Source organism: Tamandua tetradactyla, chromosome 20, assembly GCF_023851605.1.
Source record: "Tamandua tetradactyla isolate mTamTet1 chromosome 20, mTamTet1.pri, whole genome shotgun sequence".
In the NCBI taxonomy this organism is placed as follows: domain Eukaryota; kingdom Metazoa; phylum Chordata; class Mammalia; order Pilosa; family Myrmecophagidae; genus Tamandua; species Tamandua tetradactyla.
The window spans coordinates 59824733-59850452 of NC_135346.1; the positions used below are offsets into that span (position 1 = coordinate 59824733).

Below are 25720 nucleotides of genomic sequence, written 5' to 3' on the forward strand. Positions count from 1 at the left end.
TAAGAATAACCTCCAGGATAACCTCTCGATTCCAGAATCTTCCAGCCTAAATCCCGTAATTTAAGCCAGCCCATTATATGGGATTTGCTTGAGGAGCCAAGGAAATGGAAACACCCACACACTGATGTCTGCACATACCCACGGCCCCATGCTCATGCCCACTCAGCCGTCCACCCATGGATGCCCACACATTTATCTGCTCACTCCCACTCATGTCCACTCCCACTCATGCCCACTCCCAGCCCTTCCTTTCCGAGCCTCACTTTAGCACTAAGGCTGCTCTTTGATGGGAAGAAAGGAAGGGGCCGTGGGCCTTTTGGACAGGCCTGGGGGCGGCGGAGAGACCCAGCCTGAGCCTCCTTTGCCAGCTGCCCACGTGGTCCCTGCCGCCCGATGGGGCTGCGTAGTTTCCATGGATCTCCCACTCTCTTATGAAATCTGGTCCCCCAGCTGCCTCTGCACGGGCTGAGGAGGGAACCCAGCCTCTCAGCACTAGAAGGGGATGCAAATTGCTCGAGGTGCCTGAGCAGGGGCCAGGATCTCAGATGTCGCCCTAAAGGTTATGTTAACCCTAAAGGTTAGACACGACCCAGGACCAGCACCACGATGGCACCCGGGTGGCTGTCAGAGAGAGCGAGGCGGCTGTGCGCCGAGCGACAGGGACGTCACTTCCAAATGGGGCTGTGAGAGGGGCACACCTGCCGCCCCTGGCGTGGGCCGTCTAGGACAAACCAAGGATCCATGCTTGAATGTGCAAAGAGAAGAGTCCAGAAGGGCCTCTGCTCCCCCCAGGGAGGGAGGGAGGAAGGGGAGAAGTGGAGGGCTCTCTTATTTTCACACGTCCGTATTTGCACATTTCACAGAAAGCACATATTATGAAATGAAATGAAAAATAAAACAAATCACTAATGAATTGTTAAAGAACAACAAAAAAAGCTACTCCCAGTTCCAGAAGCTCCCACGGCTGTAGGTAGGCTCCCCCTACTCCCCTCCTCTGAGGGAACAGGGGCTTCGGAAGCTATGGGGCCCCCTGGGGAGGGGGTGCTGCTTACCCGGGGTCCCGGGGCTCCATTCACACCTCGGAGGCCGGGCTCCCCCTGTGGAGACAAATGGTTATGGGCAGGTGTGCAGGCTCCGTCCTCCTCCTTCCTAAGGGTCTTTACATGTCAGTAACGCCCAAGAGATGGGACTCCTGGAGCTCCGGAGTTGAGTTGGAGGAACGGTCCCAGGAAGCCTCTCCTGGCCCCCTGTTATATGGAGGTAGGAACCCCGAGGCCCTTCCCAGGTTCCTGGGGAGCCGGCAGCCAATCCGGGGCCCACTGGAGGGCTTCCCCTCTGCAGAGGCGCTGCCACCCAACTCCACGCCCACCCCTGATGGTGAATCCAAGGAGCCCCCTGGGGCCCTCCCGGGGCTCCCCACTTCTCAGGGTCTAATGGGTGTGTGCAGGGCCCGCAGGCGCCGAGGGGTGGCCTCTTACATCACCTTTGGCCCGGGGACACCGTCCACGCCGCTCTCTCCTTGAGGTCCTTCACTCCCCGGCTCGCCCTGCAACAGGGAGACATGCTCAGAGGGGGACTCAGGAGTGGGCCAACGGGGAACGGGTCTGAGCCCACCCAGGGTGGGAGGGGGGCACCCTTGGGGACTCGGTCACCGGTTTGGGTGTAAGCAGATAGCTGGGGCAGCTTATTTCAGAGGGAGGCTGGCCAGGATGTGGTGACCACTGCAAGGGGTGGGGGTGGGGTGAAGTGCAAGGATGACACCCCAGTTCCTGACTTGGGGAAGGGGAGAGAGTGGGGCCACCTCGGGTGGGACCGGAAGGACCTCAGGGCGGGAGGGGAGGTAAGTGGCCGGGCTGTGGGTGAGGGGATCCCGGGCCTTCCTGCTGCTTCTCTCTGGGCCCCCAGCACTCAAAAGGGGTGTAACCAGGTGGATGGGAGCCCTGGGAGGTGAGAGGCAGGGGGTCTGCTGGGGGGAGGGCATGTGCCTACCTTGGGCCCTGGGGGTCCAGGGGGCCCTGGCTGGCCCGGCATCCCGCCATCCCCCTGAGGAGAGAACTGCTGAGGCCACGGCCCCCAGACCTGGGACACAGCCCCTTTCTGGGATCACCCCAGGCCTCCCCCACGTGGTTTTCAGGAAAGTTCAATGTGAGAAGCAGGGGGTGGGGTGGGGTGGGCGAGTGGGAAATTCCTTCCTGAACAAAGTTTATTCTCTTGATGGTGACTGTTCTCCTCAAAAACCTTCTGTGGCTCCCCAGTGCCCAAGGTCCTTGAGCTGGTGTTCAGAGCCTTTGCGATCTGGGCCCCAGGAGCTCGCTGACTTTACGTTCTGTCTCACCCTCTCACACGCCAGAATCCTCCGGTACCTGGCTGCTCACTGCTCTGCCAATGGCCTGGAGCAATGGCGGGGTAGTGTGGGGAGGGGAATGGTTACACCCTTGCATGAGCTGCTTCTGTGTTTGTGCTGTCCACCCTATCCATAAAAGGCTCAGCCGAAATGCCTCCTATTTTGCGGAGCTTTCCTAGACCTTCTGACGGTGGGTTGGTGGACCCCCTTCTCTGGACTCTCCAGCACCCTAGCCCACTCCTACACCAGCATTGATGACACTGGGTGGGGAGAGGAATCAGCTCCCTTCTCTCCTGAATGCATGGTTGGGGGGGTGGGGTGGGGAACAGTCTGGTCTATCTCTGTCCTCTGCTCCCACAAACCCAGGGCAAGCCTTAGCAGATGTGATGGTTAAAATGTGTCATCTTGGCTTGGTCAAGGCCTGATTGTTATCATGAGGCTATTTCTAGGATTTAAATTATTAGTCAGTTGATTGCATCTATAGCTGACTGCATCTACAATCAACAAAGGGGACTGCCTTCAACAATGAGAGAAATCTCATCTATGATTTCAGTCTCATCCATGATTTCAGCAGTTAGAAAGGAGAATTTCTACTTCTATTTTATGAGCCAGTTCCCATAATAAGTCTCATAATATTTGTATGTATATAGGTATGTATATCATAATATATATTGCCCTGTCAGTGCAATTTCCCTGGAGAACCCTGACTAATACCATGGGTGAATGAGAGAGTGAATCCATTCATTTGGTTAGCAAATATATTGTGAGCATCTCCTGTGGGCAAGACAGAAGAGATCCCTGCTCAGATGGAGCTGATATTTGGGTCAGAAGAGGCCAAAAGAAAATAAACATTCAAATACATTTCAAGCACACTGTTAGGAAGGAGAGTAAGCATTGGGAAGAGAAAGTAAGGGGAGAGAACGAGAGAAAGGGACTGGGTGAAGAGGATTTGTTTCAGGAGGTGGCCGGGAAGGTCTCCCTGGGGAGGGGGGCAGTTTGGTTAAGACCAGACTGAGGAGGGGGCTGCAGGCCATGGGCCTCCCTGGAGGTCCTGTAAACAGATTGCTGGGTCCCCCCTCGAGTCCTGATTCGGTGGGTCTGGGGTACGGGTGGAGAATCTGCATTTCTAGCAAGTTCCCACGTGTGCTGGTTTGAAAGGATAGTGTGCCCTAGGAAAAGCCATGCCTTAATCTGGAGACAATCCATCTCTTTTAAACCCTATTCAGCACCGTATGTTAGAAGCTGGATTAGAGTATCTCTACAGAGATGTGACTCGTCCAATTGTGGGTATTAAGTTTTGATTAGAGGGAGATGTGACTCCACCCATTCCACGTGGGTCTTGATTAGTTTACTGGCATCCTTCAAATGAGGAAACATTTTGGAGAGAGTCCCTTTTTTGAGAATGACAAGAGAGCCACGAGGCCGAGAGCCCATGCAGCCAGAGACCTTTGGAGATGAAGAAGGGAAGAAGGAAAACGTCTCCAGGGGAGCTTCATGAAACAAGAAGCCCGGAGAGAAAGCTAGCAGACATTGCTATGTTTGCCATATGCCTGGAAAGGAGATAAACCTTGAACTTCATTGGCCTTCCTCGAGTGAAGGTAACCTCTTGTTACCTTGTGCCTTCATTTGGACATTTTATAGACTTGCTTTAATTGGGACATTTTCACGGCTTTAGAACTGTCAACAAGCAACTTAGAAAATTCCTATCTTTAAAAAGCTGTTCTGTTTCTGCTCTACCACATTCTGGCAGCTAGCAAACTAGAGCACCAGGTGAAGCTGATGCCGCTGGAAGGGGTGGGGGCCCCCACTTTAAGAACCACTGTCTCAGGTCCTGACGTGGGAACAGATTGGATTTGTTTGAGGAGGGGAACGAATGAATGAATGAGTGAATAAATGAATGCGTTCCCAGCCTCCCCAGAACAGGGCCGCCACCCACAGGGGGCGCCCTTTGCACATCTGGGAAGAGAACAGACCCTTCCCCATGGTGCAGCCCCTCCTCAGCCCCTCCCCAGACCCCACCTATCCTCCCCACCACTTCCTGCCACCCCAACCGAGAAGCTTCTCCCCAGGGACCCCTCACCTTCTTCCCTGGAATGCCGAGGTCACCCTGCGGGGAGCACGGGGAGAGGTTAGAGTCGCTGGGGCAGGGCCTGACCTCGCCTTCCCCTGGCAGAAGTGGCATCAAGTCTCCATGCCCCGCGTTGGCCCAGAGACCCCGGAGCCCCTCAGAGATGGGCTGTGGGGCTGGTGGTCTTGGATGCCGCTCCTGAACTGGTCACACCCAAGTGGAATGACCCTGGACAAGTCATTTCTCCTCTTGCAGTGTTGGAGGTTCATGGTGAGGATTACAGAAGTAAAGCATAAAAGGCCCGTGGCTCACGGGAGGCGCTAGCTACGTGGAGCTGTCTCTCTCCTGCTATTCAGTCCAGGGGCTCTGCTTCCCAACCCAACAGGTGTTGCTCAACGGGGGGCCAGGAGACAGCTGGAGGGGCTTTCTGAGGGACCTGTTTCGTGATGCCGGCCCCACAGCCCTGTGGGCAGATAAGGCAGGAAAGATTTATCACGTCCCCACTTAACAGATGGGCAAACTGGGGCCCAGAGAGACAAAGCAGCTGGCTCAGCGTCCCAGGTAATGATGGAGCTGAGCCTGGAACTGGGTCTCCTCATTCCGCTGCCTCAGCCTTAATGGGTGTTGACGAGGGAGCCCCTCGCCCTCTGCAAGGAGAAAGGGAGTGATGGCCACTGACCTTGGGCCCCGCAGGTCCCTTCGGGCCCTGGAACAAGAGAAGAGAAGGGGTTAAGCGTCATCCTCGGGGCTTCTCTGGGACCTGTGTTCTTTATCAGTCTCATCTTATGGAAGGGGAAACTGAGTCACAGAGGGGAAGGGAGTGGGCAGGAGACTGGGCTTGACTCCGTGAGTCTGGAATGGCTTCCACGTTAGCGCTCCAGCAGTGGGATCAGGACGGAAAGTGGGGCTACCTGGGTTCTGCTGGGGCTGGCTCCCCCTGACCCCCGCTTGCTGCTCACGGGGGATTGGGGAACACAGGTGCGCACACACACACACACACACACACACACATCAGCACGTGTGTGCTCGTGCCCTCACAGTCCTGCCCGCACAGGTCCCCGAAACGTGCTGGGTACTGACCATTGCACCATCTTGCCCGGGCTCTCCTTTGGGACCCTGAGGAGGCAGAAAAGGTTAGCAGTGAGGGCCACAGGGACTTCACACTCCACTGACCCTGGGCTGGGGCTCTAAGTGCATCACCTCATTTCATCCTTGCCCCAAACCCTGAAAAGCGGGCATTGATTATCCCCACTTCACAGATGAGAAAGTTGAGGCTCAAGCGACATGGTGGTGCCCCAAGTGACGTGGGATGGATGTGCCGGCAGAGTGGGTGCTCTGAGGGGGCCCCTTGGCGGCAGTTTGGTGGAGGTGCCGGCTCCAAGGGGAGTCCTGGGCTAAGAAAAGGGGTTGGGTTAGTCTGTGCTATGGGGTTTGGGTTAGGGATACGGGAGGCAAACCAGTGCGAACTGGTAAGTATTTGAGCAGGAATGAGATGGGGGAAGAGAGAGAGAGAGAGACAGAGAGACAGAGAGACACAGGAACAGGGGTTGGTGAAGATCAGTGGAAATGCCCGGGTATGGGTCTCAGGGACAGGACTGGGCCTGAGATTGCCAGGAAGGTTGAGGATAGAGTCTGTGCAGGGTTACGGTGCTGGGATTAGAGCTGGGTTTGGGATCAGGGTCGGAGTCTAACACTCTGCATGTGGAGTTGGGATCAGGATTTGAGACTGAGTTTGGGGCTAAGGGCTCAGCTGGGGTTACAGTTAGGGTCCGGGTGGGGGCTGGGGTTAGGGACCTGGTTAGTGGGAGATTTAAGGTTTGACTGGGGAACAGTCTGGGGTGTGGTTTGGTCTGGGTCAGAGGTAGGATCTGAGTTGGGATTAGGGGCGGGTCCGGACTGAGGTAGCGCTGGGGTTAGAGCCGGTTCCAGGGCAGGGTCTGGGCTTTTGGTAGGTGCAGGACCAGGTCACACCCTCTCTTACCACTGGGCCTTGTGACCCCCTAGGGCCATCTTTCCCAGTGTCACCAGGAGGGCCCCGGGCTCCAGGGGGCCCAGGCGGCCCTGGAGGTCCAGCGGATCCATCTTGGCCTTGGTCTCCCTGAAAGACAGTGAGGCTGGCGTGACTCTGAGGGCAAGGGAACGGGGCTCCAGCCTTCAGGGAGAGGCTTTTCCAGCTGGGCAGCCCCTATGCCTTTTCCTTCCCCAGCCTTTGGGGCAGGTTAAAGGGAAGAACTTCAGCACTGGGTCTCTTACTAACGCTCAGCAAGCCCATCAAAGGGCAGGTGCTTGTACCTTTCCCTCTCCAAGGAATGGCCCGATTCTCCAGCTCTCTTGTGCCTGGAGCTGCAGACACGGAATTCAGGTGAGCGATGACACCAACTGGATGCGGGAAGTCTCACGTGCCCAGCCAGCCCCCTTCTTTCCGGAAAGGTGACTGTCCTCTTCCCGAAAGATCTTCCTGACTACTCACCTCCCACCTCATCAAAAGTGCTGGTGGGGGTCACTCTTGGACATTTATCCAAGAGGATGAGAACTTACATTGGCAGGAAAGCCTGTACACATGGATGTCACAGCAGCTTCATTACTGATGGCCAACACGCGGAAACCACCCGCACGTCCTTCCGGGGGTGGACGGTGACCCAACTCTGGTTCATTCAGACCATGGGATACTAACCAAACAAACTACCGAGACACGCAACTACTTGGATGGATCTCAAGAGAATTATTAGGCTGGGTGAGAAAAAGGCAATGACAAAGGTCAAATACCATATGAGCCCATCTACCTAACGTTCTTGAAACCACAAAATTATAGTGATGGGGAATGGATTAGGGGTTGCCAGGGGCTAGGGTTGAGGGCAGGGAGGGAGGTGCCTGGGACTCTAAAAAGGGAAATGGGGGACCCTTGGGCTGGAACCGTTCTCTGTCTTGACTGGGGTGGTGAGTACACGAATCCACACGTGATAAGATTGTATGGAACTAAATACACACACACCCACATATACACAAATGAATGTGTGTGAAACGGGAAATCCGAATAAAGGTTGATGGATCGTATCAATGTCAGTTTGTTGTGAGACTATCACAGCCATGCAAGATGTTACCATTGGGAAAAGGGAACATGGGGTATTATTTCTTTCAATTGCATGTGAGTCTGCAACTGCTTCAAAATGCAAAATAAAACGAAAGCCTGGAGGTCCACACAGGTCCTGTCTCATGCAGCAGCAAAGCTCTTCTCCTCCCATCCAGGGTTAGTACTGGGTCAAACCTCAGACAGCCAGAGCCCTCACCTGCCATGAGGGGAGTCCAGTGTGGCTGACCCCTCACTGCTGCCCGGCAGTGCCCTCCCAGGGGTGGCACAGGCTACACAACGGGCACCTCCAGGGCACAGAACCAGCAGCCCCCCTTTTTGGAACTAATACAGGAAGTAGCCTTTTGTGGACTTGCACCCGCTGTGCACACTCAGCACTGAGAGAGCAAGAACTCCCGGGGGTATCTCATCAACCCTCGTGATGACCTGCTGGGGCGCTGGTATTGTCCCATTTTACAGCTGGGGTAGTGGGGTTCAGACAGGGTTGGCCTTTAAGGCACAGGGCCACTTTAAGACCATTTTTTCCCCTTATTCCTGCACCCCATGATGTGAAAGAGCTCACCTCTCTAGCGAACTGCACTTAAGAAATAGTTCTTTTTTTTTGTATGCTGTATGGCAGGGGTCACATTTCATTCTTTTTCCATGTGAGTATCCCGTTATTGCAGCACTGTTTGTTGAATTTTGGGGGGGTGGGGTGGGGTGGGGAGTGCATGGGCTGGGAATTGAACCCAGGCCCCCTGCACGGCAGGCAAGAATTCTACCACTGAACTACCCTTGCACACCTCCAAATAATTAATTCCTGCTTTCAGAATCTCAAAAAATGAACTGAAGTTCTAAAGAGCCACTGTCAGAATCGGATCAGTTTGAAATGGCCAGGGTCCTGATCAACAGACTCTAATAACTCTAAGCCAAAGTAAAAGAAAATGGACAGTTTGGTCAAGCCATGCAGCCTTGGGTGGTGGCAGGAGATAATTCTTATTTCACTTTATGCAGTATCAGGAATAATTTGAAGACATGCCCCTCACCCTTCCCTTCACACCCTTCCTTTCCAAGTAACCAGGGACCCCCAGTTTGGGAACCACTGACCCGGGCTCTACTTATTAAGGCAGAAAATGGGTTTGGACACTTGAGCAGGTCTTGGAGAGGTTCTTGGGTTCTTCCCCCGAGTTACTTGGAAAATGAGGCAGGACATCCCGTCTCCTCTTCCCTGGGGATCGGATGGCTGAAGCATAACCCTGAACACGTGCGGGTGAGTTGAGGGGCAGGGAGCACGGCAAACCAGCAGGCGTGGACACACCACTAGGCCAGTATACCTTGAGGATGCGGAGATTGTACAAGTAACGGTCTCTACTCATAAATCCCGGACTGAGCCGCGGGAAAACCATCTATTCAGACAAACAGTTTGTCAGAAGGCAGGAGGGTGAGCTGGAAAACCACAAGGCTATGTCTGGAGGCAAAGCCGCTTAACCCAGCTGAGACAGAGATGAAGTTTGCTGGTTGTGTGCAGCTGACTCTATTCTCCAAAGACGGCCAAGACGTTGGCTTCAAACCCATCCCATCCCATGGAGATCTGGCCACATGCCATCAAGAGCTGGGGTCTGCCCTCCTCCCCCTTCAACTCTGGGTGGGTCCCTGAACTGATTTCTGTAAAAGGACACAGTAGAAATGGTGCTGCTCCACTCTGGCTGTCACTGTTACGTGGCCTGGCGGCTCCTGCTCCGTTCTCTTGGAAGGATGCTCTGGAGATGCCTTCTCTAGGACCAAGGCACTGAGCTGGGCGACGCCCAAGCTGCCTGGAGAACCACATGGGGGCGCTCCCGAGCTGAGCACTCAGCCAGCAGCCACATCACCTGCCTGCCAGGTAAGGGTGCCATCCTTCTTAAGTCTAGCAGGTCTCCAGTCCCGGCTGCGTCCACCTGCAACCCCCTGAGAGACCCCCGTTGCCCCAGCTGACCATGAGACATCACTAGACTTCTGGGAAAAGGAGAGTGGCTTCACAGATAACTAGAATTGTTGGGGGTATCAGTGAAGTGGGTGAGGGGCTTCGGAGGGGATGTCTTCCTCCATGAATCATGGGCTGGAAAATGCTAGTCCATTGAGGGGCGGGCACCCCCCTTTTGGAAGCTCAGCTTCCATATGTCCACCAGGAAGCGAGCCAAAGGATTTTTCTTTTAGCCACGAAACTCAACAAGGCCTCCCTCTCTTTGACTTCAGGTAAAATCTCACCAGCTTTATGGGGCTCTGTCCCCTGCCCTTTTGAGCCAAAGCCCAGAACAAAACAACTCTGTCTTTGGGGACTCAGACTTCCCTTTCCTGCTCCGGGCTCATGCTCATAAAAACCCTGTGAAGTGGGCTCCCATATCGTCCTCATTTCACGAAACACAGCTCCCTAGAGAGCGGAAGGTCTGCCTGGGCTCTGGCTGTGAATTATGACATTACAGAGTGGGACAGGCACCCAGCCCAGCCCGACCACCAACCCGAAGCCCGTGCCCTCTGCACTGTAGCCCCCCTTTTCCTTTTCATTCCCCGAGACACCCTCCTCAGGGCTCTGACTGCTCCAGGCCAGGACCACCCAGAGACATCCAAGCAGCTCACTCAACATTCCACTTCCATTCCTGCCTCCAACCTTCACAGATACTCGCCCCGGGGGCCTAGCCCATGGGTTACAGTTTCCATCTACAACCTTCTGCCTTTTTGCAGCTGGTTTCCACCTCTCAACTTCAGCGGCCAGTTGGACCTCCCAAGTTCCCCTGTCTGGGCTGACGTGGAAATGGCCAGGACCCCATTTCTAAGGTCACTGAAGCAACCCTCTGCCGAAACCTGCTTTGTTGGGGCTCACTCTCATCTGGGGTTCTCCATTCCCCCTGGGATGAGGGGACCCCAGGTTCAACCTGAGTAACTGTTATATTCCTGGGTTGAAGGTAAAGGGCTCCCCAATGCCCAGTGAGCCACTGAGGGGCAGTGGGTGGGCTGACAGGAGACCCTAATCTACAGTTCCCAGGCTGGGCGCTCACTTAGGTGATTGCAACGAATCTTTGCAACAATTATTTGGAGTAGGGGCTGCCACCCCTATTTGCAGTTGGAGAAACTGAGTCTCAGAGGGGAAGGTGACTTGTCCAAGGTTGCTTGGCTGGTGAGCAGTAGAGCTGAGCATTGGGCTGAGGTCTGCGGACCCCAGTGCTTTCTTTTTTCCTAGGGTGCCAGCTGTCCTTAGGTCAGGGACCTACGTCAGGACCACTGTCCACTCATCCGTGGTGGTTAAGTGTGACTGGGATGTCCACCCAGAGATTTCTCATCTGCAGAGGGGACAGCAGCCTCGGCCAGACTGAGATGTCTGGCATTACCACACAGTGACATTTAGCTGAAAACCCACAGTGGGAAAGAACTTGGGTGGGGGCAGGAGGCTGCTCAGTCACCTCTTTCTGCAACAAGATACAGGCAAGCTGGGATCCAGAAGAAATACTAGATATGCTTATTGTAATATAAAAGACAAACTGTGTAGGGTGGGTGAGGGGGTCGCACTCAGTTCTTACCCGAGGGCCAAAGTCTCCTGGTACACCCTGGGAACATAAAAACAGGGAAATATATCACTGCTACTATTATGATTTTGTAACATGAACTGAGCACTGATTCTGTGCTCAGGGTTTCTCACACAGTCTCACATCATTCTAAAAAAAGGGCAGGTAGGCTCTAGATCTATTTTTATCTTCATTTTAGAATGTCGAAATTGGAGCTCAGAGAGGTTCAGTAACCTGTCCAAGGTCACACAGCTAGCAGGTCCAGGATTTGAAACCAGGTGTCCCATTAACTATTGCCAGCCCTTTGAGGCCCCAGATGTCATGGAGCAGAGATGAGCTGCTCCCACTGGGTCCTTTCTGAATGCCTGAGCCATGGAAGAGTGAGAGAGAATAATAATTAATGGATGTTTTAAGTCACGAAGTTTGGGGCCAGTGAGTGTGCTATGCAGCAACAGATACCAAGACACAGGTTCTTTCTGGTATTAAAGGCCACATCTTATTCATCTCTGTGACTCAGGGGCATTAGCCAGGACAAGTAGGAAGGTAATCATTACATCTCCTAATTGCACAGGTGTTTCATAATCTGCAAAGAACATCCAGGCCACTGTCTTATGGTAATCTTCCCCATGGCTCTGTGAGGTTGGTTTTAATTGACAGATGGGGAAACTGAGGCGACCTGTCCAAGGCCACCCAGTTTGTTGGTGGCAGAGCCGGGATGCAAACCTGAGGTCTGAACACCGAATCCTGTGCTTTGCTCACTGCTCCTCAACCCAGAAGGTGCACTGGAACCCTCTCCGGCTCCTGCCCAATTGGGTCATGTCAGGCTCTCCCAGTACCCCCATGTCTTGATTAATTCCTTTGGAAGCTCGTCATTCTGGGCAGACTGTGCCTGTTGGATTTTGTTATACTCTGGTGCCAGGGGAACTCAGATTCAGTACTCTGGGCCCTTTATATTATCAAATGTAAACCTTATAATCATTTTCACAAGGAGTGATCACACTTTACCCATCCTAAGATGGGGAAACTGAGGCCCTGGGGAAGGGGATGTGAGTTGTCCAAGGTCACATTCAGAAGTGGGATTTGAAGGCAAGTTTCCAGCATCCTTCATCAGCCTGCTGCATCTGAACAGACTCCAGCCTCACTTACCTTTTCCCCTTTAGGGCCTGGAAGTCCCTGGAGAATGAAGGTGGAGAAAGAACAGGCATGAGTGGGGAGAACTTCCAGCTTCCCTGAGGCTTGGAGGTCAGAAGGGCCCATGATGCTGAGCAAAGCTGTGGGCAGCTGAGTGGAGAATAAAAAAACTACACCCAAGCCTGCCAGCCCTTCGCAGGAGCAGCTCTTGCTGCCCCAGGGAAGTCCCAACCTCAGCCCCTCCTTCCCTCTATGAAGGGCAGCAGTGCCTTGGAGACTGGGCATGTGTATGCGAGCATGGGGGTGGCTGCCAGGAGATGTGTCTCCTTGAATCCTGCTAAGATACTTGGGCTTCTAGGGAAGAAGGTCAGGCCACAGGGCATTGACTGAAGGGCTCAGAGAGCCCAGGATGGAGGCCAGGCTTAGTCAGTGGCTGCTTGCTGGCCTCCATTCCTTCCTAAACCATCCCCTCGCTCTTCGGCCAGTGACTGACCCACTTGTTCTTTCATCCGCCCATATAATCCAGTCCTTTCCCTCTCTCCTTGAGTAATTCACCTATCACCAGCCAATTCTTCATTTGTCAATTCACTCATTCCTTCTTTCCCTTATCTGCTCAATCACCATGTACTTAGCACCCACTAACTCTCCCACTTCTGTACATCCGATTGTCTTTATAATGATTAACACACTATCTCATCCAACCCACTGTCTCTCCACCCACCCATCACCCACCCACCTACATTCAGCTATTGATTTAATTATGCTCTTTCTCCCTGGGTGTCTTCTTCATTCTGCTGAGGATGCTTGTGGCTCACAGGCCCCTAGCCCAGGTGTTGCAAAATGTACCAACGGACACTCCAACTGGGGACAGCCGGGCAGGGCTCACCTGATTTGAGGGCCAACCATGTGCCAGCCAGACATCTAGTGCGCCTTGTGCTCCAAAAAGGCCACAGCAGCCCTGTGAGGATGGTGCTGAGACCCCCACTTCACAGATGTGAAACCTCAGGCTCAGAGAGGTTAAGAGGCAGACCCAAAGACACACAGCCACGGGTGGAGGAGGCTGCTCCCCGTTCCCAGGGCCCCCTTGGTCAGTCCCAACACCAGAGTGGCTACCCCTCCTGGACCTCCTGGGACCACCCTGGGATCACTTACAGGTTTGCCATCCAGACCCAGCGGCCCCTGGAAGGTAAGAGAGAGCAAAGGTTACACACGGGAAGAGAATAACATTTTCTCTGCATTTTATGATCCAGAAGCATTTTTGTTAGAGAGAAAAGAAGACTGAGTGGGAATCTCCCAATTCTTCTCTAAAGACCACCCCCTCATCTTGACCCTGGGGTTTGGGTGGGGCTGACCCACCTACGGCCCCAGGCGTGGGCCTGAGACTGCATTCCCTTGGCCAGCTGGGGTGGCCGATTCAGGGATGAGAGTGGGTCCCAGGCTAAGCCATGCCTGGGACTCCTGACATTCTCCTGATGGGGTGAGCGTGGAGCTCACAGGGCCAAGGTGGGGAACCAACAGATAGGGAAGACAGAGCTGACAGAGAGAACTGAGAGACAAAGCAAATAGCCTAAATCGGTAACCACCCCTGCATCCTCCAGTGTGTGAGGTAACCCCGCCCTCTTTTTCCCCATCAGTCAGCTCGAATTGAGTTTTGAGTTTCTCATCCTTGCAACTGCAAGAGTTGGGAGGACACAGGCACTTGCAGTTTCCTGCCCTGCTTGCAGCCTTCGCAGGCTTAGGCTTTGAGAAGCCAAATCACAGGAGGGCAGGTCCTGAGAGCCTGGGCATTCTCTGCGGCTTCTGTGGTGTCTGCAGACTGCCGGTGACCACTGCACAGCAGCCCCCGCTGGGCACACCTGCCCAGCCAGCACAGCCTTGCTGAGCTCTGCCTCTGCCTGGTGGTCCCTGCCAACCCCTCTGCCCTTCCTCCCTGCCATCCTCCCCTCACCCTCCATGTACACGTTCCCTTGACGCCAGTGAACGTCCCATGTAGCTCTACATTTATGAGCATTGGCACACCCTGCCCGCCTTGGCACACCCTGCCCACTGGCTTGGTCCACCTTCACGCCTTTGGGCAGCTTCAGTTCGGCTGCCTCCTCTTCCATGCAGCCCTCAAGGATTCCTCAGTTCTCAGAGCCAGCCCATTCGTCCCTGTGCCCAGCACGAGTATTCTTAATTCTCGCATGTAACACCACGTATTGTAACTTGAGGTCTTCCCCAGTGGACTCAGGAAGAAGGTCCAAACCTCTGGGGTTCCAGCACTTGGAGGAGCATTGTGCCAGGTCACAGCAAGGAAATAGAGCAAGAAAGATGAAATATGTGCAAATACATGGAATACAGAGTGAAAAGGTAGGAACGGATAAGGGGGTCTGAAGATTTAGAGCAGGGAGGGAGCATGTCCAGCTTTGGGGGATGAAATGGGGACTGTTAAAGACAAGAGAGCCAGCCTGAGAAATAACAGTGGAGGATCTGGACATAAAAAGTGGGTGTGGGGTGGGCCATGGTGGCTCAGCAGGCAGAGTTCTTGCCTGCCATGTCAAGAGACCGGGGTTCGGGTGCCTGCTATGCAGGTGGGGGGGGGAATGGGCGTGTGGGTGGGTGGGCCCTGAGGGCAGAGGGAACCCTCAGGCCTCAGCATCTCACACGGAGCCGCCTGTGGTCTCTCTCCCACACTGTTCACACGGGTTTGTCCCCAACCTTCCCTGAGGCTCCGCTGGCCGAGCATCGGCCTCTGCTGTCCCGTGGCTCCTGCGCTCTCTCCTTCTTTCCCACCTTCATGTAGCAGGCAGGCCGCCCCCTCTTTCCATTTAGCTGTGCTCTGTGGAAAATCCCGCAACTCCCTCCCCCAGTCTTCAGGAGCTAGTGAAAATGCACATAGGCAAGATAAGCTATTCCTGGGGTGGGGGCCCCTCAACAGTCTATAGGCCCTGGGCCATTCTCAAATCCGCCAATTGTTTATCTTGTCTTTAACATATTGTAGTCTATAAAAGCTAAGGTTGCCTTTTGTTTGGGGCTCAGACTTTCGAGGTGACTTGGCTGGGCCCCATGCTCACGAGCTGATAAATCACTTGCTTCCCGAAACTGCGGTCCCTTAGTCTCAGCCTGTTCTAATTTCGCGGAGCGTTCCTGGAGGCCTGCGGCCTCAATCCTGGTTTTTGCGCTACATTCATGCCTTAGCTTGGGCTGTTCCCTCTGCTTGAAATGCCCTTCCCTGCCTTTCACACCTGGGGAAACTCAACTCATCCTTGGAGACAGTCGCCTGGCCCCGGAAGCCTTTCTGGTCCCAGGCGGGGCTGGTCTCTCCTTGCAGGCTCTGGACACAGGCTGGGAGCCGGTGACTCCGGTTCAACTGGCTCGGCCTCCAGGCTGCCGGGAGCGGAGATTTCCCCCAGATGCTCTTGAGAGGCCACTGTGCACGGTGGGGTAGGGGAGGGGGTGGGACGCGGCCAGGGCCTCTCTGCAGGAAACCGGGCAATTCTTGAAAATTGGTCTTTAAGTGCTTCCTGCCAGCAGCCCCGAGGTCCAGGTGGGCCAGCCGAGGGTTTAACGGAGGGGTGGGACAATGGCCTGGGGGCAGCCGGGATAGCCCAGGAGAGGAAGAGTGGAGCCATTCCACAGTATGGGGGTGGGGGGTGCCTAGGTCCTGGGACATTGTGGTCAGGGCCTCAACCCTGCTAGGTGGTGCATCATCTGAGGGTTGCCAGGAGCTGGCTGGCCCCCTCTGTCCTGACCTCTGGCTCCACGTACCATGTGTCCTCCCTTGGCAGTGCTCCCCTACCTCTCTCAGGCCCTACTGGACCTCCTCAGGGCCAGTCCACACCACGCCTTCCTGGGGCCCCTTACCCAGTCTCTCCCCTCTCAGCTGCCATGACCCGGTAGCCTGGTCTCGTCCCTCAGTCTTTAATCACCACAACGACCCTTAAGGTAGATGTAATCATTCCCATTTTACAGAGGAGAAGACTAAGGTCCAAGAAGGGGGAGACGCTGCTAACAGGCTGGGGGTGCTGGAGCCTGGGCTGTGCTTCGGTTCTATGTATCCTTTGTACAAAATCGCTCTGCAGTGGCCTCGGCCCAGCTTCCTAGTCCACTCTCATCCTCTTTAGTCTGTCCCCCCCGGCCCACCTCGCCTGCTCCCCAGGCCCCAGCCGCCAACGCCCTCGTCCGCAGAAGCAGCCATCCAGACGGTACTGTGCCCGGTCCCTGCCAACTGTGCATCCGAGGCCCGGCTCAACTGAGCCAAAATGCAGTGCCAACTGCATCCCGTCCACAAATCTGCATGGATTAACTAAGCTCCATGATGCAAGCCAAGCTCACAAAGAGATGAAAGCATGGCTTAGAACTAAATAAAGAGCTTTCCTCTGGATGAGCCAGGTGGAAGCACACAAGTAGGCCCTGCAGCTAAATGACCCACAGCAGCTGGGAAGGAGAACTGGCTGCAGGATGTGGACGGCTTACCCAGGTCAAAGGTGACTGCATTAAAGCTGGGGCATAGACAAGGGCTGCGCCTGAGCAAGACTGCGTCTGCCCCTGGGATCACAGAAGGGAGGGCCTCCAGGGCAGGCCCATGAGGACTTGTTGTTTTGGACTTAACCAGGCCCTACTGTCGCCCTGGAAGGCAGACCCCAAGGCCCCATTGTGCAGATGAAAAAGCCGAGCCAATGTGATTGTCTGAGGACTCTCCGTGCAGTGCTCCCCCACCTGCAGCACAGGGGAGCAGGTGTGGCAGATGGCTTTCTCTGGGGCCTGGGGTGGAATCCCCCCAGACTTTGCTTTTCTTCTGTGATTCCTGGTATCTCTGTCTCCCTCACTGAGCAGACCCTTTTTGGGGCAGGACTCTATGGGCTCCTTCTCACCCCTACTTTGTGCCAGAGTCACTTGTAGAAAGAGTGCTGGGTCAGGTGGACAAATTTGCTGTGTGACCCTGGGTGAGTCAGTCAATCTCTCTGAGCCTCAGCTTCTTCAGGGGTAAAGCAGGGTTGTCGTGGGGATTGATGAGACCCACCTTCGAGCTCAGTAAATAGTCATGTTGTTCCTCTCACCATATAAGACTAAGTTCCCCATTCCCAGAGCTGGGTCCAGCCATCGACTTTAATGTGTGTTTGCTGTATGGACAAAGGAGTCAGACTCCTCCATCCCTACCCCACTGCAAGAGATAAAAGCCCCTGTGCATTGTCATCCAACACTCTGTTTTCAGTGTGCCCCGCCTAAAATGGAAAACTCATGTACATTCATCAAAGCCCAGCTCAAATGGCCCCTCTTCAGAGAGACTCTTGAGGTTGTCTGCCACAGAGCTGGGTCCCCATTCTTCTGAAGAAAAGCCCCGTGGCTGTGCTCTAGGGGGCAGGCTCTGGATTCAGACCTAGGACCAAATCCTGGCTTAGCCAGGTGAGGCTGAGACTCTGATTTGGTTTCTTCATTTGCAGCTGGGAGATGGCCCTCCCTGGCTTGCTGATTTTGGTGTGTGTTTTGTTGCAAAGGTGCTACCTGAATGGAGTCCAAAGCATAAATGGTACAGGAGACACGGTACAAAGCAAGCCTCCTTCTCCGGCCCTAGCTCCTCTCCCAGGAAGGAGCTATGGTACTGGTTTCTGCTTGATCCTTCTAGAGCAAGTCCATGCTTAGAGAAGCATATATAGAGAGCCCTACTCCATGCTCTATTTTTAAATTTCTTCAGGGGCTGAACAATAGATGTATTTGGGTCCATCTGCCATTAGGGCATGGGAAATTCTGGTGCATAGCTCTAGCTGGCACATCATAGCTCTCCTTACTTTGGGTTCCAGGAATGGGCCCCCATCTTGCATGCAGGGATCCAGGGTGACCCCCACGCCCCACCCTGGGCCGCATACTGCCCTGGAGGACTTTCTTTTTTTTTTTATATTAAAAAAAAATTTATTGATAAAACAACATGCAAGCACATACATTCTCTCTCTCTCTCTCTTTTTTTTTTGGGTGCATGGTCCGGGAATCGAACCCAGGTTTCCCCACATGAAAGGTGGGCATTCTAACCACTAAACTACCCGTCACATACATTCTTTTTTTTTTTTTTTTCACATGGGCAGGCACTGGGAATCGAACCCGGGTCCTCTGGCATGGCAGGCAAGCGTCCTTGCCTGCTGAGCCACCGTGGCCCACCCCCCGTCACATACATTCTTAACATACAAACATCCCATACATGGTGTATGATCAGTGGCTCCCGATATCATCACATAGTTGTATATTCCTCACCGCAATCATTTGTGGAGGACTTTTCTGAAATGCGGATCTGACTGTGCTTCTCTCCTGCTTAGGGCCTCTGTCCTGCAGGACGGAGCCCAGACCTCATCTTGCACCCACAGCCCCAGCCCCAGACCCGATCGCCCTCTATCTCCGGCACAACTCTCCACTGACCACACGTCCCGCTCGGCCCCTCCCAGGGCCGGGGCTGCCTCTGCTCTGCTGTTAGGTCTCCAGGGCCGGGTCCAGGGCCCCTGCTGGGTCGATGCGAAGCGTGCAGAGCCCCTGGCACCCAGCTTTCCTACAAGTTTCTCTCCAGGAGGAAATCCAGGATCTTTTCTTGGCTTTGACCCTGGAGGGGGAAACAGTGCAATCAGCTGTCTTTAAAAGTGTTCTGACTGCCAGGCCTTGGCTGTCCCTTCCCGATGGTGAAGTGGAGCCTCCTGTCTCCTGGGCCGGACACTGCCTTCTGCCAACCCCGAGATTGTCCCTGGTGGGGCAAATCATAACTGGCAGAAAAACCAATGTTCCCGTGAAAGCCTCTACTTATCTTCAGGATCACAGAGCTCTTGGCTTTCGGGACTCAGCGTTTCAAACAAGTGAATGAGGTTTGTAGCTTCCAAACAACGGCCGAGGGTCTCTTCCAATTTCCCCCGGGAAACCGGAGCCCAGAGCCGCGTGTGGTTGGTTGCATCTGATGCCGGACAGATTCTCACAGCAAGCACCGAACTTCCACAATAAATATTTACACGGGGCAGGTGCCAGGGGGCCTGGCCCTCGGACAGAGCAGAGCCCAAGCTGTGGCCTTCTCACCTGTGGCATGGAGGCGACATTGGACTCACCTTTAATGGCAGCTGTGCAAGAAAGTGGTTCCCAGACCCACCGGATCCTCTGGATAAATGGCTGACACTCAGGGAGGACAGATGAGAGCGGGTGCTGGGTAGTCACTGGAAGGGGCTGAGGGGATCCCCAGAGGAGGGTGGAGTAGAGGAGAGAAGCAGCCTGGCTTCGCAGCCAGCCAGCCAGGCCTTCCCACCTGGGGGGCACGATTTGCCTGCCCACAGGTACCTCTGTACCACGTTTCCCAAATTAGGGTCCCGTGGAGCCCTGTTCTGCAGTGGGGAGGAGAGGGAGGGGCGGAAGGCGTACTCTGGTCAAGGAAGTTGGAGAAACCCTGAGTTAACACCTTTGTTATGCTTTATGGCTCTCCAGGAGGGCAGTGGATCCCAGGCTCCTTTGGCCCCACATCCCAGGGCCTGGAGAATTTTGAGCAAAGAAACTGAAGTGTGAGGCTAAGTGGAAAAATCTACTATAGACGAGGCATGTCCATGGGCTGGAAGGAGGACTGAGCCTGGCGCTTGAGAGAAGAAACATCTCAGGGAAAGCCCGGGAGCTGGTCAGGCTGGGTATCTGGGTTGAGAAGCTGGTTCACAGCAGAGTGGGGTCTAGAGGAGAAGCTGGTGAGCTGGGAGGAAAGGGCTCCAGGCAGGGCAGAGGTGAGCCCTTGAGGGTAGTGGAGGGAGGTCTCTCCTTTAAAGGCAGCTCTTCTCTGCCTTGGACAGTGGGGTACCACGCATCAGCTGCCCCCCTGCTCTTCCCCCTGAAACTCCCAGCAAGGTGAGCACGAAGGAAAGTGGCTCACAGCAGGCCTTCTCATAGAGCACAGAGGGGAGGCCAGGGCTCAGGCCTTGGCCGTGCTGCGTTCAGTCCCATCCTTGAGCCTCAGCGTCCTCATCCACAGAATGGAGAGAACAATCTGCCCCTCCCAGGATGATCCGAGGGTCAGACCCACAGCCCCATCTTTGCAGGAGGCTCAATACCCACCATCTCCCTTCCTTGCCTGATCAAAGCTGAGGAATTCTCCAGAGGTTTTCAATGCCTTCTGCTCTCTAGGAAAACCCAACAGCTGCGTACAAGCCTTGGTTCTGCTTTAAATCTCTTTTTCCCTGTGGAGATCAGCTAAACTCTGGGGTGTCTCCAGAAATGCGAGAAGGAAACAAAGCCCTTGACTGCACATGAGAAGCAGAGAGGGTGGGCGATTGCCTGGGGACCCTGGACAAGGAGAATTCCTAGCTCTGCCTCTTGGACCTGCATGCTGGTTCAGTCCCTTGCCTAGGTCAGGGACCTAGGGGTCCCAGAGCAGCATTTTCCTCACCCATAAGTTGGAGACCACGCTGTCTTCCTCTCAAATGACCAGTTCAAGATGGATCTTGGGGACCAGTCCCTTTGTCCCCTTCTCTCCCAGACAAATCCAAGACACGAGACTCTACAGGCAAGCAGACACAGTGGTGGAATTGAGGTCTCCTCTCCTTTTGTGTGGCCTCAGAGTGGCCAGAGTGAACCACTGCTGACACCTCTTACCTTCGTGAGTTTGCTTGCTCCCTCAATCACCCCTTGGAGTATTTCCTAAGCAGGATTCCATCCTAAGACATGTGTGATATGATGATTAAGTTTACATGTCAGCTTGGCTGGGTTATAGCATCCAGTTGTTTGGTCAAGCCAGCGCTGGTCTGATTATTGCTGGGAGGGTATTTCATAGATGGATTCAAATCATTAGCCAGTTGATTTGCATCTACAGCTGACTGCATCTATAATCAACAAAGGAGATTGTCCTCAGTAATGAGGGATGTCTCCTCATCAGATCAGTTGGAGGCCTTAAAGCGAGAACTGAGGAATTCAGCTGCCAGAAAGAAGAATGTCTCTACTTCAACTAGCCAGGGTCTCTTGGGGAATTCAATGTCACCGTCTTCGAGGTTCCCAATTTGCAGCCTGCCCTACAGAATTCTGACCTGCCAATCGCCCTGGTCATGTGAGCTAACTCCTATAGTAAATATCTTAATACTTACATATCTTCTGGAGAACCCTGACAAATCCATGTGGTGCCAAAAGTGGGGGAGGTTTCTTGGTGAAATCAGTTTGAGGTGTGGGATATGCAGGATCCATCTTTGGAGATTCTCGATGTTTGTCAGCAAACATCTGTCTTTCTCTGCAGCAAAAAGCTATGCTGACCCATTTTCTTTATGCCAGGAAAGCATTCTTTGGGTCTGGTGGCTTCGTTCCTTCCTGTCAGCTCTGGGGCTGCCCCTCCACTAACTGGGGCCCCCTAACCAGCTCAAGCACCTGCTGAACCAAGCTAAATCAATAAACGGGGCTGTGCTTTGTTGCAGATGGAGTCAACGCTCAAGCCTGCAGGAGACGGGAGACTGCCTTGGTTTCTGGTTGTAATTCATGCTGACAGCTCCCGTTGGGGTATGAGCTCTTAGAATGCAAGGAGCCTGGGCTGCTGGGTGGAGGGCAGGACTATCAGGCCAGGTCTTTATTCCACAGATGTTGATGATTCATCAAATTACAAGGCTGGTGGGGTCAAATATCCTACCCTGGGAAGTGTGCATTCTCTCATGAAGGCTCCTCGAGCTCTCGTCACAGCCCTAATGAGAGCTGTGTAGCGGGTGACTGGGTGGGCAGGCAGCCCCTTCCCCGGGTCGGGTCAGCACCATCTGGTTCTGATTTCTCAGTTCTGGGCCATCAGCACACACGTGGGCCAGGAGAGGGTCCCTAACCCCAAACTCCTGACTCCAGGACCAGGCAACTCAGGTCTTAGTGCATCCCAGCTGTAGCTCATGTCCCTGTGGTGGCACCGAGTTCCTCCTGGTTCCCTCTTCCCTGGATAGGGGCACTTTGCAGAGTGGGCTCTGCAGTCCCCAATTGCACCCCAACTCATGAGTTGAGGGGTGTTAGTTGGGTGCGGTCTGAAAAGCCTGCCTCTGTCTTGCATCTTGGCTTTGGCAGGCTACCCATGTTGCTGCTCTTTGTCTATAAAATGAGGGCCCTGGCTCCGGAGCCAGGTTTTGTCTGGTCCTTGCCGAGTTAAGCAAGCAAACAAACAAAACCTGAATTAGGTTCAGCATTAAAAAATTCCGGAATGGCAGATTTTTCTTGAAATATTGGATGATCTTGGATTGCTAGGCTCACCCTTCCTGCTGGACAGTGGCTGGGGGTGGGGTGGGGTGGGGTGTCCACAGCTCTTCAGCTGGGTAAAGCCCCCAGGAGCTCCAGGCTCTGCCCCCTCCCATCTGTCCCACACCTGGCCGAAGTGACCTGTCAGGTCGACAAGGGCATCTGAGTATTTAACCCTTGGCCTGGACAATCTTCCGGTCCTTTCCGGCTCTACTCTTCTGTGCGGCTGAGAAACCAGATGGCTTCTATTTTGGGGTGAGGGTCTGCTGGGCGAATAGCCTTGTGCGCTGGAAGCAATTATACGTGTGTCCACATTGCACATCACGGCTAGAATGAAGTGGTGTTTATGGGTGATGTCTTTGAACCTATCCCCAAATACTTGCTTAAATGACCCATTCAACCATCACTGATATTTGGTGGAGAGAAGGACAGTCACCCTGTTGAGTGTCAGCAGGAATTGTTGCCAGCAGGAGTGGAGTGGAAAAGGAGGCCTTTGACTTCCACTGGGTGTGGGAGGGTAGAAGGTGGGATTGGGGAGACACTTCTGGGCTGGTGCTGTCAGCTCCAGGCACGTGGGGCTGGTCTGGCGGGAGGCGCTGGAAGCAGGAGGCAGGCCTGGCTTCAACCATCAGCTCCTTTTAGTGCTGGCCTCAGCTGGAGTGGGGAACAAGCAGAACGGAGCAGCAGGGGACCAGAGGGGTGCCAGCCATGGGGTGACTTGAGCTACATGAGGCAGACAGTTTAGCGGAGGCAGGGTGCTTGGCACACAATCCCTGGGGGCATGAGGGAGACACTGGCAGGAATCACTGAGGCTTCAGGGCTTGGCCCCACCCTGTCCACCATCAGAGTCCCCGAGGGTTCCAGGCTCAAATCCAGGCCAAGTACTCCACACGCCACCCCTCCCCCTTCTTCCCCCTTCTCTGTCTGTCGGGGCTACTTCCTCTCCAGACTCACTCATAGGTGCTTTTCCAGCTGTCCTGAGAGCTGCTCCCTGGGCAGTGGCATGGACTGTCCTTGGTTTCTATGGACAACAGATGCTGGACAACTTCACCCACAGACACTGAGCTGGTAGAAAGTCTTAAGAATCTAAACATTTCAGGTATACTGTGAGCTTTCAGCTTCTCTTGCAATACTGGAAGCTGCAGTAATGGCAGCCCCCTAGGTGGGGGCACACTCCCAGCTCCCCCGTCCCCACCCCTTAGATGGGGTGCATGCTCCCAGTTTACCCCAGTGCCTGCCATCCCCTATGCTCTCCTCACCTAGCAGCCTTGCACACTTCCTCACCCAGCTGGCCCCCGTAGCATCAATAAGTACGAGCCCCTGCAATTCTCGCGCTGAACCATCTCTCCAAACTGCATCCCCTTTTCCAGGCCCCTCACACGGCACCTGCCCAGGACTTGGCCTCTGTGCCTTTACCAGCCTCCCCCCAGGCCCCTCACTGCTCTGTCTTTCCTCCACAGGGAAGGAGCCAGGAGAACTACAACCTGCCCATCTTGTAGAAGTTGGAGGGAGTTGTGTCCCTTCCCTGCGGCTCGCTTTCCTCACCTGCAGAGTGGGTGGGGTGTGGATGGAATGGCTTCATGGACCCTGAGCTTGACATCAGGGGAGGGTGGGTTGAGAGTAACTCTAGGGCATTGGGTGTGAATGAATCCAGGAAATGTGGTGGAGCTGAAGTGACGCATGCCCTCGGCTTCAGGTCTGGCCATCACAGGTCCCTTCCAGGCAGGGACCACCATCGCCCCCACCTTTTATAGATGATGGGACAGGAGCTCAGAGAAGCCAGGTATGCTCCAATTGGCCCGGGATGTGAGTCTGCACCTGTGCTGGAATCCAGTGCTCTTCCCACCTCACGGTCCCACCTCTTGCTTCAGAAGCACTTAGCACCCTGTTGCCCCCACCTCCCAAAAGCCTCTTTCTAGACTTAAAAGCCACCTTCTCTGAGAATTCCTGCCACCCTGCAGGTTCTCGATTACTGACTTTCTCATGTCTTCCCGCCTCCTGTCCTCTGCAGGGTGACCATCTCCAGGGCTCTGCTGCCCCTCACGGGCCTGGCTCTGAGGGACGTCTGTGGGTCTTTGAAGGGTCCCTGCTCCAGGCCCTCCAAACTGTGCCTGCCGCACCCCGTGCCACTGCATCTGAATCTGAAAAGTCCAAAAGGGAGGGTCCCATCCAAGGAACAACCTGAATTGACCCATCCAGGCCAACCCCTGCCCAGAAGCCCTACCCGGCAGGGGGAGGCACAGCCTGGCTTGCACACTTCAGTGAGGGGAGCTCATGGCTTCCTGGGCAGCCTGGCGGCTTTGCAAAGGTTTTGTTCCAACCCTGCACTATCCAGGATAGATGACACCGTACGTTTCCTCCACCTTCTGGCTGCTGGCTCAGATGTGTCCATTGCCCTGGCATGGCCTGCCAGGAGGGAGGGTGGGGTGCTCCCACCCCCAGGCTCCAGCTCAGAGGAGTGGTCCAGGCTAGGCTGGCTGAGGCCGTGGAGCTCTCTGTGTACTGTTCCCTCAGGGGGACAGGGGATGCGAGCGTTCCTGGAATGAGCTCAGGAGCCTCAGCCCTGGATCCCAGAGCAGACAGCAAGTAGCCAACTCGCTGCACAAGGCTCTGTGTTCTCTTCCCACCCAGCCTCTCCGGACTTCCTTCCCCTCTTCCTGCACGGTTGCTTGCCTGGTCTTCTTCAGGGGCACCATGCTCGCTCCTGCCTCGGGGCTCACTGTCTCTTCCATCTGGACGCCCCCCCTGCAGCTCCCCACTTGTCCACGTCTCCATCCTACCGCAGCCTGCACTCCCCCGGGATGGCGCTCTTGGCCCTGCACCAGGCCAGGTGCCTCTGACAGCAGCTCATTCCCGTGCCTTTAAATCTTCTCTCTCCCTCTGCAGCCACAGGCTCCAAGAGGGTAGGGACCCCTGGATGTTTTCTTCCCTATTGTATCCCAGACACCAAAGTGCCTTGTGTAAGTGCAAACACAGTCTTTGTTGAATGAACAAACCTTCCGATGAGCGGTTCTGTGTGAACAGCCCATTTCCTGCTGGGGAGCACTAGAGGGCGCTCCTGACCTGCGGAGATGGCCCTTGGCTGTCCCTAACGGAGGAAGCGGCTGAGGTGCCGAGGGGTTAGGGACATGCCTGATGGGGTCCAGTCCTGGATTTCCGGAGACGCTGGGTGAGCCAGCTTCATGCCCCAAGTCACTGCCTGCTTTGTCCTAGATTTCATTGACTGGGGAGACCCGGGTTTGGCTAACTGAGCTTGGGCGGGTCAGCGAATGTTTTTCAATGCAAAGGGTGTGCGGAGGTTGTGGGCAGTTGTTTTGCTTCTTGGGGTACTGGGAAGAGATTCCAGCCAGTCCAGAGAGCCCAGCTCTGCAGAGATACTCTCATGACACAGGCGAAGGACA

At 54.7% G+C, this 25720-nt stretch overlaps 1 protein-coding gene and 1 non-coding gene across 2 annotated transcripts in view; both read right to left on the reverse strand.

Moving 5' to 3' along the window:
* The window catches only part of COL23A1 (collagen type XXIII alpha 1 chain), a 399604-nt gene that overhangs the window by 14165 nt on the left and 359719 nt on the right, over positions 1 to 25720 (reverse strand). The window contains exons 6-14 of the mRNA XM_077137823.1: positions 13302 to 13328; positions 12165 to 12191; positions 11034 to 11060; positions 6394 to 6510; positions 5493 to 5528; positions 5092 to 5118; positions 1990 to 2043; positions 1484 to 1546; positions 1053 to 1097 (exon numbers count right to left, since the gene is read on the reverse strand). Coding sequence (XP_076993938.1) covers positions 1053 to 1097; positions 1484 to 1546; positions 1990 to 2043; positions 5092 to 5118; positions 5493 to 5528; positions 6394 to 6510; positions 11034 to 11060; positions 12165 to 12191; positions 13302 to 13328 — 423 coding nt within the window. The remainder of the gene's footprint in view (positions 1 to 1052; positions 1098 to 1483; positions 1547 to 1989; positions 2044 to 5091; positions 5119 to 5492; positions 5529 to 6393; positions 6511 to 11033; positions 11061 to 12164; positions 12192 to 13301; positions 13329 to 25720) is intronic.
* Positions 8208 to 8278, reverse strand: TRNAG-GCC (transfer RNA glycine (anticodon GCC)). Its single transcript has one exon. It is a non-coding gene; the product is annotated as a tRNA-Gly (tRNA).